This window comes from Vicugna pacos, chromosome 5, assembly GCF_048564905.1.
Source record: "Vicugna pacos chromosome 5, VicPac4, whole genome shotgun sequence".
Classification (NCBI taxonomy): Eukaryota; Metazoa; Chordata; class Mammalia; order Artiodactyla; family Camelidae; genus Vicugna; species Vicugna pacos.
The window spans coordinates 86,673,154-86,686,679 of NC_132991.1; the positions used below are offsets into that span (position 1 = coordinate 86,673,154).

At 38.7% G+C, this 13,526-nt stretch overlaps 1 protein-coding gene across 13 annotated transcripts in view; it reads left to right on the forward strand.

Moving 5' to 3' along the window:
- The first annotated feature begins 731 nt into the window (after positions 1-731).
- Positions 732-13,526, forward strand: part of AGFG1 (ArfGAP with FG repeats 1) — a 66,025-nt gene continuing 53,230 nt past the window's right edge. For 11 of the 13 annotated variants that reach the window (XM_072961767.1, XM_072961769.1, XM_072961768.1 and 8 more), the window contains exon 1: positions 812-1,127. In XM_072961767.1, coding sequence (XP_072817868.1) covers positions 961-1,127 — 167 coding nt within the window. In that variant the 5' untranslated portion in view covers positions 812-960. Of the gene's footprint in view, positions 1,128-1,899; positions 2,017-13,526 lie in introns of those variants that run through there. The other 2 variants (XM_072961775.1, XM_072961779.1) reach the window with 2 other exon arrangements.

Consider the following 13,526-nt stretch of genomic DNA (forward strand, 5'->3'; position numbering starts at 1 on the left):
ACATCCATTCCATAAATACTGAGCACCTAGCCTCCAGCTCTGGGAGGGGCAGAGGGTAGAGTACTGAAGTAAACACTGGGACCTAGGCTGTTTGGAGACTAAAGGGAGATCCCAGATGAAACACAGTAAACACTAAATACGGAGCAGGATTTCAAAAATCCAGAACTATGAAGAACGCAGGACACAGCCATTTCATGGAGAGTGACCGTCCAGGGACATGGGCTGATTGGGTTGAGGGTTAGGTGCCTGCCATGCACGGATGCACGGCTGACGGGCCTTCCACTCGGAGCAGTAGTTCTCAGCCTAGTTGATTTGCCCTCCCTCTACCATCTCTCCATATTTAGCATCTTCTGAGGATTTTTGGTTGGGGGTAGGGTGGGGAGGTCGTTCAGGCATCTTGTGGTTAAAGGCCTGGGATGCTGTTCAGTGTCCGACAATGCATAGGATAGACCCCACCCTCCAAAATTATCTACTCCTAAATGTCAGTAGGGGTACGGTTGAGAAACCCTGCTGTAGAGGGAACAGGAAGGGCAAGGGTCCTGAGTCCCAAATAATGTGCTTGGCACTGTCAGCGTCGCAGCAGTAACTCCTCCTGGCCAGCAGGGGGCGCCAGCCGATGCTTGGCCTCCGGCCGCCCGGGGCGGGCCTCCTCTTGCCGTCCCCCTTCCCCGTCTTTTCCCTTCAGGAGAAGTCGGGAAGGTGGCGGCGGCGGCGGCGGCGGTTGTCCCGGCCGGGCCGGTTGGTGTGGCCCGTCAGCCCGCGCTCCGCAGCGCTCGCGCCGCTTCGCCCCGCGCCGCGCCCAGCGCAGTCGAGTCGAGCCGCGGCGGCCGGTACCGCGCGGGCGGCGCGCGCTGACGGAGGGCGGCGGCCGCGGCCAGGGCGGCCGGTGGGACCGCGGGTCCCCGGCGCAGCGCCGCCCGGCTCCCGGCCCTGCCGGCCTCCTCCCTCGGCGCCGCGGCCATGGCGGCCAGCGCGAAGCGGAAGCAGGAGGAGAAGCACCTGAAGATGCTGCGGGACATGACCGGCCTCCCGCACAACCGAAAGTGCTTTGACTGCGACCAGCGCGGCCCCACCTACGTGAACATGACGGTCGGCTCCTTCGTGTGTACCTCCTGCTCCGGCAGCCTGTGAGTGCGGGGCCGTCGGGCGGGCGGGGGGCCCTTCCCCGGGCGTGGGGCGCGGGCGGCGGGGCGGCGGCCCTGCGGGGGTCGGGCCGGGGCGGCGGTTGGGGCGCGGGCTCGCGGAGGCGGGGGCGGCCGGGGCCGGGGGGCGGGATGCGTTGGGCCCGGGCCGCCGGGCCGGGGATGCGCTTTCGATTTCTCCGGGCGAGGGTCCAGGCCCGGCAGCCTTTGTGGGTGGGGAGTGGGGGTGGAGTGGGGTCAGGCGGGGGCGCCCCGGGTCAGTCTCTTAGGTCCCCGCGGAGCCCTGGCCTCCTCCCTCGGGCCTCGGGCCTCGGCTCTCCCTGGCGCTGACTCGGCGGGGCTGCAGGGGAGAGACGAGAGGAGGCTGGGGAGGGCTGTGCGGGTCCTTTGTGTGCCCCGCCTCTCGGCGCAGGGGCGCGGCGGTCCCGAGCGAGGCACCTGCCGGGCGCCGGTAGTGGGGGTCGGGGGAGAAGTTGGGGTGAGAGAGCAGGGACGCTTAGCCTGGGCTTTTTCCTTCGGGTCGAGAGTACTTGGGTCACTGAGAACGCCGGCGCTTAGAAATAGTAGCGGGATTAAAATGTCTTGATGGCAGAGATGTGAATCCCAAGGGAAAAGTTAGGCTTAATTGCAGGAGAGGGAGGCAGAGAAAGCAGAGGTTAGGTTGTGGGGGCTTTAGCTTTGTGGTCTAAAGAGAGTCTTGAGGAGTTTGGGGAAAGTTTTAATGGAAATAAGTGGGAGCTGTGTCATTGTTACTATGGTGGGGATATCTGTGAGATTTCTCCATCAATGCCCAAGTGTCCTGGCCGTGTACAGGAACGGGGAGAGATGAAAAGACAGCATTATTTTAAGACTACCGTCTTGAAGTACTGGAACGGTTTGTATTTGGTCTTCTTTGCTTCATTAAGCTTTATTTTGATAAGGCTTTTTTTTTTTTTGCTGTGATTGAAGTTTTTTTTTTTTTTTTGGAGAGTTCACAGATTTTCGAACCTTGTATGTTTTTTTTATGTACTAGTTATCTTGTAATCAAAGTAAGTTATTGACGAAGTGGTAGTTACTAAATTAATTAAATTCAGGCTTCTAAATTAAAATCTTTGTTGTGCCAAACATCTACTTAACTTCTTTCATTTGTACCATTTCTTCAAATAATGGTACCCTCCCCCCCCAAAAAACTTCATAAGGTTAATACTGAGACAAAGTATATAATATATAAAACTCATCCTTGGAGAATGCGAGGCATGCCCAGTGGTATGATTTGCTTTCTTTTTTCTTCTTAAGTTGGGCAAGTTATTAGTTTTAAACCCTGTTATTTTTTCTCAGTGAACATTTATTGGGTACCTACTGGGTTCTTTGTGAAGCCTTGGGATGAATACAGCAAAATCATTCTCTTGGTGCTTACATTCTAGTGGGGGAGATGGTGACACAATGAATAATTAAATGAGAAAAATGTCATGGGTAAGTATGCACTAAAATAGTATGATAGGAGAGACCTTGTCTAAGAGGTTACTTGTAAATTGTAGAGTCATGAAAGCACTCAAAGAAGCTGATAATCACTGATGTTACTGAATTACAGCAGAATTACAGAGCGAGGTGGTATCTAGGAGATAGTCCGGTTCATGCTCTTCATTTACAAATAAAGGTGTTGTTGGGCAACTTTATTTCTAAAATGAAGCCAGTAGTCCAATTTGTTTTAAGTACACTTGACTTTTATTATGAGAGTAATAAGTATGCCCTGTTTTTACTAAACACAAGGTCCTTTGATACATTTAAAGTATTTGGTTTGAAAAAATATATATATATCCATTGATCTTGGATTTCTGACATTTCTTTGTAGCCCTTTATAATGATAAATTTAGTTTTTTACAGCAAATATGTAATATCAAGAAATATTTACAAATTGCTTCCTAGATTCCACATTTCAGAAACATATGCAAAAGGATATCTCAGTATAATGACAATTGTTTATTTTAATGGAATTTGATCTCTAATAGATGGGACTCCATATCTCTGTTGAGTGGTGGGTCAACAAGTATCTTTGCTCACTTGGCCTGTGTCACATACTGTGGGAGGCGCTAGTTCTATTTGGATCCGGCTATCCTTAAGGAGCTTGATTCTAAGTATGTAAACATAGTCATGATACATTGTAATATTTCATTTCTTTGAATGAGCTATCCCTGAAATATATAAATAGTTAGGAAAAGCTTCACAGATTTGATTCCTGAGCAAAGACCTTTAAAGACAAGATCCACATGGCAGGCAGCTTCATGTAGTTGAAAGAACAAGTTCTTAGGAGCAAGATAAACCTGGTTTTGAATCCCGACCCCACTTACTAGCTGAGTAGTATTGAGAATGTTGCTCAGTCTCTTTCAGTTTGAATTTTCTCATGAAAAGATGAGGATAAGGTTTACCTTACACATTTTGGATGTAGATTAGTTAGGTTGGTTTGTTTATTTTAATGGAAGTACTGGGGTTGAACCCATGACCTGGTGCATGCTAAGCACATGCTCTACCACTGAGCTCTCCCATCCCCTCTATTGTTTGTTTTTAAATAAGAGTTTATCCAGTGGCTTTGTGATGTTGCCTAGATTTCCCTCATATGGCTGCCTTGAACCAGTGCCCTCAGTGAACTCAATGTTCTGTGATGATATCATTGGAACAATAGGGATCCCCTATGAGAGTTCCCAAAATGAGAAATCTGGGATCCTTGTGAAGGAAAGATTGGATGCCAGATCAAATGTCTACTGTAGAAATATTGAAGGGATGATACATCCTGAAGATTTTTTCTTTGAAAAGCAATAATGCAGGAAAATAATTGAAGAATAATATAACTATTGAATTTAAGAATAATTATGCTTTCATTATTTAGATGACATGGTATAATTGAAAGAATATGAATTTTGAAGTCAGATTTTGACACCACTAGCTTTGTGACTTTGGGCAAAGTATTTAACAGGGCTGCTGTCTGTAGGTTGACTTGGATCCATTCTCTCAACCTCGCTTTATTTGTGATAAGATGACAATAGCTTAAGGTTGTTCTGAGGATTAAGTTGTACAATTCATTGAATATTAAACATGTGTTATTTTTGAGGATGGGGCTAAGCAGTGTATACACAAATATGAAATAAGGCGTGTGAGCTGCCACTCAGAAACCTTAATGTGCCAGGAAAATGCTGATACACAGTAAATGGTATCTACTATTAAGAATTTTAGATTTTAGGATAGTCATATCTACTGTTACGAATTTTAGGATGGTCACATGCCTTTTGTCATTTATTTAGTAGTATCATTGTTTGAATATATTGAACAAGCATCTTGTTTATATTACTAGACTCCGCTCATCTTTTCTTTTTTTTTTTCAGATGACTGTACTCCATGCTTGTATGATGTTCATTCTGAATATGTAACTGAATTCATATTGTGAACCTTTAAAATAGACCTTAGATTTAGATACAGTTAAACTGTCACTGAGGTAGAATGAGGGTGTTCTGACATTGACTTATCACTCTTTTTCTGTCTACAGAAGTACTTACAATTATGAATGGCACTCCATTACAGCCAACAATAAAATACTGCCTTCATGTAAAAGAACTTTTAGTTAATTTAAATGCTAGGTTTAGGCCGAATTATTTGTTTTGTGGAGATTGTTAACATTAGTGTAATCTGTAAATAATAAGATAATTGTCTTATCCTTAAAGAATGATTCATAAACTTTTCAGAGAGAATTTAAATAACATTTGAGAAACACATTTTCCTCCTTAATACCAGCTATTTTATGTGGACAGTGAGTGCATTCAAACTTGGAATTTCACAGGTGGATAAAAGTAACCAGATAGTAACTTACACTCTATTAGTTTTGTGTGCATTTTAACTCTTATAGTGAATCTTTATTATAAGAATTTAAACTTAAAAATTAAAGTTGGAGAGATGGAAAGAGACATTTAATTTGTTTTTATGCAATTATGAGCGTTAGAGTGGAATGCAAGTACCACATGAGGTCACAGTGGGCAGTGATTTATATTCTTAATTCCTTTTTTTTTTTAGTACTCTTAACGTGAATATATTCAGTGAGAGATTTTGACAGCGTAGTACAATTTCAATTTAGTGTAAGTGGGAAAACTTTTTGATACTGTTTGAATTGTGCAGGATGGAGTTTTTTTTTTTTTTATAACAGTTACTCATTTAAGTCCAGGCACTAGTACATGTGTTGGGGATACAATAAAGTATTTATTGAAATGAAAAATAAGGTAATAATTACTGGTTACAGTTACTGAACGTTTGCTATGTGTCAGACATTATTCTAGTAAGAAACATATGAGAAAAGGGGAGGGTGTAGTTCAGTAGTAGAGTGTGTGCTTAGCATGCAAAAAGTCCTGGATTCAATCCCCAGTACCTCCATTAAAATAAATAAGCAAACAAACAAAGAAATAAACCAACCTAATTCCCCCCCCCAATTAAGATACTAAAAAAAAAAATCCTATCAGGAATGTACTGTTACCTACCAAAACTTTACGTTATAAAATTAGCTTATATTCTTATTTACAATATTTATTGTAAATTGTTGCGAATTCTGTACTTGAGGGATTTAAATGGTAGATTTTACTTCATTGAATTTTCAAATGCAAGACAGGTAGTTTATGGGTGTATCATGCATTTTTGTTTTATGGTTATGTCATGCTTTTTTAAAATTGTAGCTTTGATTAGCTTGAGATGTATGTTTACTTTGAATTTTATACAGAAGCTACTGTTATGTATTGTGAGTGGAATGAGATATGGTGCTGACCAGTTCTCTTACTGATTTTTTTGAATTTGGCACATCTGTACTGCCATGAATTATTTTGCTATTTTCTGTGTTGAACTGTAATTAAAACCCCTTATCCTATGCATTCAGGGTTGATAGTGGTTAGGTTTATCAAAAAAGGCAATGAAGGCAAGCAGTCATAAGAAAAATAACATACACACACACATCAAACTTAGGTTTTTAGATTTTAACATATAATTGTCAATTTTGCAGAGCTCTTATGTAACACCTAGGGCATTTCTTTGAATATGGTTCTGCTGATTAGATGCTTTGTCCCCGCAATATAACTTAGACTCACTTTGTGTTACATAAGATTTTTAGAATTTTAAGTTACTTCTAAAGCCATTTTCTGAGTGTAGAATTGTTCTTGATCTTTTTTTTTCAGTGTAGATCTTTTATAGTTTTTGTTAATACCAGTTAAATATCAGTTTTTCATAGTGACTCAGTTAAGTTTTTATGGAAACAATTCTCACTCATGTGTCATTGTTTTACATAATATTTAATTAAACTATGTGTTTACCAAATACTATATGAACTGTGTTACCAAGTATTATACCAGACCGCCCTTGATAGGCATAAAACTCAGTTGGAAGGAACAGGAGAGAGGGCCTTCTAGCATGAATGTTTATTGTGCAGTAGGTGTTTGCTGGAGGTTTTTCAGCAGGAAGGACAAACATGGATTCATCCAGCAAACTGATTAAGAGAGACTCTTCTGAGGTACTTGTGAGCACCTTCTGTCCTTGGAAGACTTTGGCAAGTGGGTTGGTGACATCGTTTGATCTTAACTTGTTACCAAGGCATTTCCTCTCAAGTTCATCTCTTTTCTTCTCTCATTTGTCTATGATTGTGATTGTAAACATTGACCTTTAGTCATTTTTTAAAGTAGTAGTTGTACAACTTATCTGGATTAAATTTGTGTTAAAAGTTTAAATATTATTAAGTGTGTTGGATTAGAAGTAAAAAGAATTGAAACATTCTTTTAAGGAACCTGCCGACCTCTGGACCTCAATTTAAAAATTATTGCCTCTTTAGAGACCTCTGTGTCTGTTTCAGTACACTGGAAGACAGGCAAAACCCCAGAATGATAATTTTTAGTCTTTTCTGTGCAACATGCATAATGCTCACATTTTTTTTAACGTAATCCGTACCTTTATTTATTGATGACGTTTGGTGGATTAATGATGGCCATGGTTTCCTTGTTTGTAACTCTCAATAATATTCACAGTCTTGAGAAGCTTCTGTGCAGATAATTGGGACTAGGTGCCGTTACCCTTCCCATGTTTTCTCCCACTCAGTAATGCATTTCCCAGTCCCTATAGTCAGGTCATGATTGTCTAGGAATATACATTTTGGATTCCTCTAATGTGTATAAAAAATTCACAATTTCAGGTACTTTGTTAATAGCAGGTTCCTGGTGACATCCTTAACAGCCTCACACGTGAGAGCTGTTGCCATAGAGACACCTGGTTGGACAGTGATTAGAATGAAATTCTTTAACTTAGAATAGGGATGGGAACCTTATTTGATTTGTTTGAAATATGATGAATGAGTTTTTGTTTGTTTTTAAGTTAGAACGTTGTATTTTTCCAAAGACTCTTGAGTAAGACAGTCTCTTTTTGATTGGTACCATAGCTGTTTTTTAGGGGAAGGGAAGTCATAATAATTACACTTTGCTTGTATTCTAGTTGCTTATTTTATAAGTGAATTGACAAACTAGATCATTGTGTAAGGAATTTGATTAGGATAATGAGGAGAGTTGAAATTCTGCATAACAGGAATATTTGCAGGGACCAGAGTATTGTTAGCTTAAAAAAGAAAAGACTATGGGGTGGGGATGGGGAGCGCTACATATGGTCACTATCTTTGGGTAGTTTAAGGCCTTTATGTGGAAGAGGTAATAGGTTTGTTCTGCAGGGGGATATAAGACCAGATGTGGAAGTTATAGAGAAACATAGATGTTTAGAAAAGGAAGAGGACTTTTCCTTGTGTCAGATTCTAAAAATTCTTGTTCTTCCCCCATTTTTTTGGTTAATTTTGCAAGATCTTTGATGGCGGAAGTATGTAAATCAGCAGAACTAATAATGTGGGAAGATGTGAAAACTTCCTCTTTTTTTCTTCAAATTTTTCTTTATGAATCTTGGCTCTAACTTGGAACAGTTGTGTTCAATTAGGTACTTCTATAAAAAACATTACTAGTGTCGGTAAAGAGTCTCGATATTTTTGAAATTTAAAAAATTTCTCATGTTTTAAGAAAACAGCCTCCCCCCATATACATGTCAGTTAAATTTGATTTTGAAAAGAAAGAACTTTATTTTTTATTCTTTTTTATGTTTACTTTTTAATTCAGTTTTTTAGTTTTAATCTGAAGAATATATGCACATAAGGCAAGTGCTTTTAAAAAGCAAAGGCTTACAGTGAGCAACAGCATTCACCTGTTCTCTTCCTCCATTTCTGATTACCATAGACAGTGACTTTGAACTCTTGTCTGTTCCCTTCTATATTTACCTTAGTGTTTCTAACATGCTTACAGCTATTTATTTATTTATTTATTTATTTATTTATTTAATTAATTGATTTTGGCTTTTATCTGTTGACTTCTGTACTGTACAAGGGGAAAGATAAGGCTTTGGCCCTCTTAACATTCTTCTCACCCTCTCCAGCTATACTCTGCATCTGTTCCTTCAATATACTATCACAATTTTTGATTAAATATTTAGTTTTTATTGCATCATGTGCATACTGTTCTCAGCTAAGTCATGTAGCATGTTACTGATATATTTTCTTTCTTGTACAACCCTTTCCCCCTGAAGTTTATAATTGTGTAGTTTTCTTCATTTGCTGTTTTCCATGCACATATCATTAATGTATCCTCAGGTAAGTTATCCCTGGCTGAGGTAGAAAACTTTTTCAGTATGATCAGATGTGTCAGGTGTTTTTGGTTTTCCTGTGCCCTGGGTACTTCCTCTGGTCTGGAAGTGCTGCTCTCTGGGCCTGCTCTGCAGCTGTCATCCTGAGACTTTTCTTCTGCCTTCTTTCTGGAAATTCCCTTTATGCCTGACCTGTGTTGAACCCTCTCTTTCCAGGACCCCCACATTTCCATTAGCCTCCTGATTAAAGGTTAATGGGAGATCATTTTTGAGAGCTAGATGGCTGAAAATGTCTTAGTCTGCCTTCATTTTTAAATTACCAGTTTGTCTGCATTCACAAAGGTGAAAATACTTTACCCTTGGAATTTTTAAGGCATTGCTTCATTGTCTTTAAACCTTCAGTATTGCTATTGAGAAATTTGATGCTGTTCTTATTACTCATCCTTTGTGCCCCATTTTCCACTCCTTCTTTGGGAGTATATGTGATCTTTTTGTCCTTGCTATTCTGAAACTTATATTGAAATATTTTGGTTTAAGTCTTTTTGTTCAATGACTTAGACATTTTTTTGGACTTGTTCGCTTGGAAACTCACACTTTTTTTTAGTTCAGAGATGTTTTCTCCAACTTCTTGTGTTTTATTAAAAAGCCTGGCTGCCATTTTTCTAGGAACCAAGATGAGGGAGGCAACTGGGGGCATAGAATCTGTCATTCAGTGTGCAGGGTCTCAGATAAGCCCCTGTTTTCAGCGTAGCACCCAGCAGCAGTCCTCAGCTGTGCTTGAGTCCAGAGTCTACTTGGTATAGTCTCTTCAGATTAAGTTTTCCCTCAGACTTCTGCCTGGTGCTTGGTGGGAGGAGTCTTTTGGATGTAGGGGAGCTGGGAATCTACTTTTGACCCTATGTAAATCCCCCCAGCCTGTGGCTTGATTCCTTTTATGAATCTTTCAGGGGCTCTGTGGTGGCAGTTACCTTTTAGTTGGCTTCTCCCACCTCTGCAAGGGCATATTATGCTTTGGCTTTCTTTTCTCTGCAAATTCAGTTACTGCTGCTGTATTTTCTAGGTTTTGTTATGAGAGAACTGTAGTGTGCCTTTGGGTTGCTCCCTTGTTCTCTGTCACTCTCTTTGTGGGTTACTGCTGTTTTATTTCTTTACTATCAGCTCAGTGGAGTTTAGCGAGGTAGTGGAGACATTTTTGGCTTTTATCTGGAATACTTTAATTAGGTTTAAATTGTTACTTGGGTGTTATTTTTTTAGGTGCTTGCCCTTAATGTTACAAGGACCTTACAGTGTAGTATTTCTGACTTTCAAATATAAAACCCCAAAATAACAATTCTGGCTTGCACATAGATTATGTGTGTGTATTTTCAGTGTTTTAACGTTGGGTTCTGGAAGATTAATATTTTGGACTAACACATGCAGTATCTTGTCATCAAAAGTCTGTAGATTTTTGATAACCTGTTAAAGGCATCTTCTATCTGTTGTAGATTTTAAATGTATAATTTTTATAATGTGAAACATTGTATGTAATATTTTTACTAAGTAACTAGGATTGGGATAGATCTAAATGTCAAATTAGCTTTATTACTTTATGCCAACATTAACAATCACATAAATTTCCACAGCTTAATAAAAAATTTAACTGGTTTTTCCCCCGGCAGGAGAAAAACAATTAATAAAAACTAGCTAAATAAATAAGCTTTCTTATTCATCCAGCATGCATTGTTATTTGAGTTGAACAAATGGCTATTTGCAAGAGTGTTTGAGACATAGTTAAGTGTAGCATACTGGTGTACACATGGAATGAGTAACACCATCTGGTTGCAGTCGTACCTGGGTGGTGGTCGTTAAAACTAAAACTCGCGGGGATCTGCATATGACTTAATTATACTGCAAAAACATATTGGGCTCCACCAGTAGGTGACTTTGGAATTTCTTGAAACCAATTAACTGGGAAACATGCTTTCAAAATATCAATACTGCTCTTATTAAATGAGTCATTAATTTATTTTTTTCATGAAACTGGAGACTTAGAATGTGTGTTTTAGGATACAGAATGGGTGGTACTTCAGTATTGGCACTGTAAAAATGATGTGGTTTACTTGCCTAACACTTTCATCCAATAGTTATGACTAATGTCATTACAGTAGAGTGTTTTATAAACACTGAATTCACATGACAGCTAGACTAGGCTTAGCAAAAAAAGAGCAAGTGGCACCAACTTCCAGGAATACGCCTTACAAATAACTAGATAAATATTTCAGTTTTGATTGAGAATTTCATTCAAGTGATCAAACTTGGTAAATGGAGAAGATGGTCTGCTAATGAGAAAAATTTATTGTAATTTGTGTAAAAACTGTGGTTACTGTAGATAGTAACATTGAATCTTAAGTTGACATACGTTAAAACTGACTTCTGTTGCACAGTTCTGAGTCTTAACGCCTGTATAGATTCATGTAACTACCACCACAGTCAGCACGCGGAACAGAACTGTTCAGTCACTCCTCAAGACTCTTCTTAACCCTTGTCTTTTCTTAATCCCTGGCCGCTACTGGTCTGTTTTCCAACAATATAGTTTTTCTTTCTGGAAGTTTCATGTAAATGGAATCATACAGTATATATAGCCTTTTTAGACTGCCTTCTTTACTTAGCACAGTACCTTTAAGATTAATTCAGGTTAGTTGTTATGTATTCTAGTAGTTCATTTCTCCTTATTGCTGAGTAATATTTCATTGTGTGTTTACTCATTTTTCATTTGAGGGACATTTGGGCTATCTGCAGTTTTTGATGTATATAAAACAACTCAGTTGTTTCATACAGCTATTTATATATAGATTTCTGGGTGAACACAAGTTTTTGTTTCACCTGGGTAAATATTAGGGGTAGAATTATTAGGTCATATGGTAAGTTTAATTTTATTTTAAAAATGAAAGTGTTATTGTTTGATTTGATGTCCCCTTTATACTGGTTTGGAAGATATAAATTCCATGTTATTTTATGATCAGCATCGAAAATTTTTTTTCATAATAACATTCTATAGTTAATCAGTATTTTAACCTTCCACTAATAGTACAAGTGCTTTAAAAATACAGTGTAGTCTCCCTTATATACTATTGTTGTCAGAATGTTTAATTTACCCCCCCTCTGCCACCATAAATAGGATGTTTTGAAATCAGGTGATTTTTGTTTAGGTTTGCCAACACATTCCGAGTTTCTTTGCTCACTCCTTTGCATCTCAGGACCTTGTCATTTTTCTTCTTAAAATGTATACAGTATACAGTTATCCCTCGATATGTGTGGGGGATTGATTCTAGGATGCCCCACAGACATCCAAATTCAAGGATACTCAAGTGCCTTATGTAAGGTGCATATAATTTACACACTTTCTCCTGTATACTTTAAATCATTTCTAATTATAGTTCCTAGCACACTGTGAATACTAAGTAAATAGTTGTAAATGTAAAGTGAATTCTGTGTAAATAATTGCCAGGCACATGGAAAAATCAAAATTTGCTTTTTGGAACTTTCTGAAATTTTTTTCTACAATATTTTGATCTACAGTTAGTTGAATCCCTGGATATATAACCCGGGGATACTGAGGGCCAACTGTATGTTTCCTTAGTGGAGATCTCCTGGGGGCACACTTCGGTTTCTGTTTATCTGAAAATAACATTTTTATCTTACACTTCAAAGGTATTTTTGCTGGGCTCACAGCTGTCGTTTTTTTCTTACCACTTAAAGATAATTTTCCACTGTTCTCTTGTTTCTGTTGAGAAGTCCACTTTCAGTCAGATCTTGTTTCCTTTGTCTTTTCTTTCTGATTGCTTTTAAGGTGTTCTGTTTATCTTGGAAGTTTCAACAAAATGTTTCTAAGTATGAATTTTATTTGTCTTGATTTTGATAAGCTGTTCTTCCTGTATCTACAGATGCATGACTTTCATTTGCTCTGAAAAATCTCAGCCAATTGTCTCTTCAAATGTTGCCTCTCCTTCATTCTTTCAGTTCTGTCTCTCAAAAGCAAAATTATTTATTAGACCTTGTAATAGCCACCCCTCCCCCCTGTTTTGTTTTTTTTTTTTTTTTCTAAAAACCCTTGTCTTTTCTGTCTTCTTATGTGCCTTTGCAGCTTTTTGGATTATTTCCTCTTTCTGTCTTCTAATTCACCAATTCTCTTTTTGTGTATCTAATCTGCTCTTTAACTGATTTGTTGAATTTTTAATTTCCACATTAATAATTTTTCATTTCTAAAGTTCTGACTTTTAAATTTGCCTGTTTATTCTGATAATCACATATTTTTGTTCCATCTTTTTTTTATTTTGACATTTCCTATATGCTGTGTTTATATTTTGTATTTGATTACTAAAGCCTTAGGGAGAGGTGATACAAATCTATTATTTCTACTGATGTAAGCTCAGTGATTTGTTTTGTTGTTTTGTGATGATTTTTATTGTTAATCTCATCTTTTATTGAACTTAGTATTTCCAGAGCCTGATAGCATAAATTATAAATGAGAAATGCATTTGTTTTGAGTGAATTTTCATTTTCTTTTGCTGGAAGCTAGGGATACTACCAACCTGAAGCTACTTAATTCTCCATCCAGGGTCTTAGGTTTAACAGGGATTTCTCAGGTTTACCTCTCTCATCTTGTCTTAGCTATTGTTATTTGCCATCTGAGCAACATTAAAATTTTTGTATAACATGGGCCACTCTTTCGTTTTCAGCTCA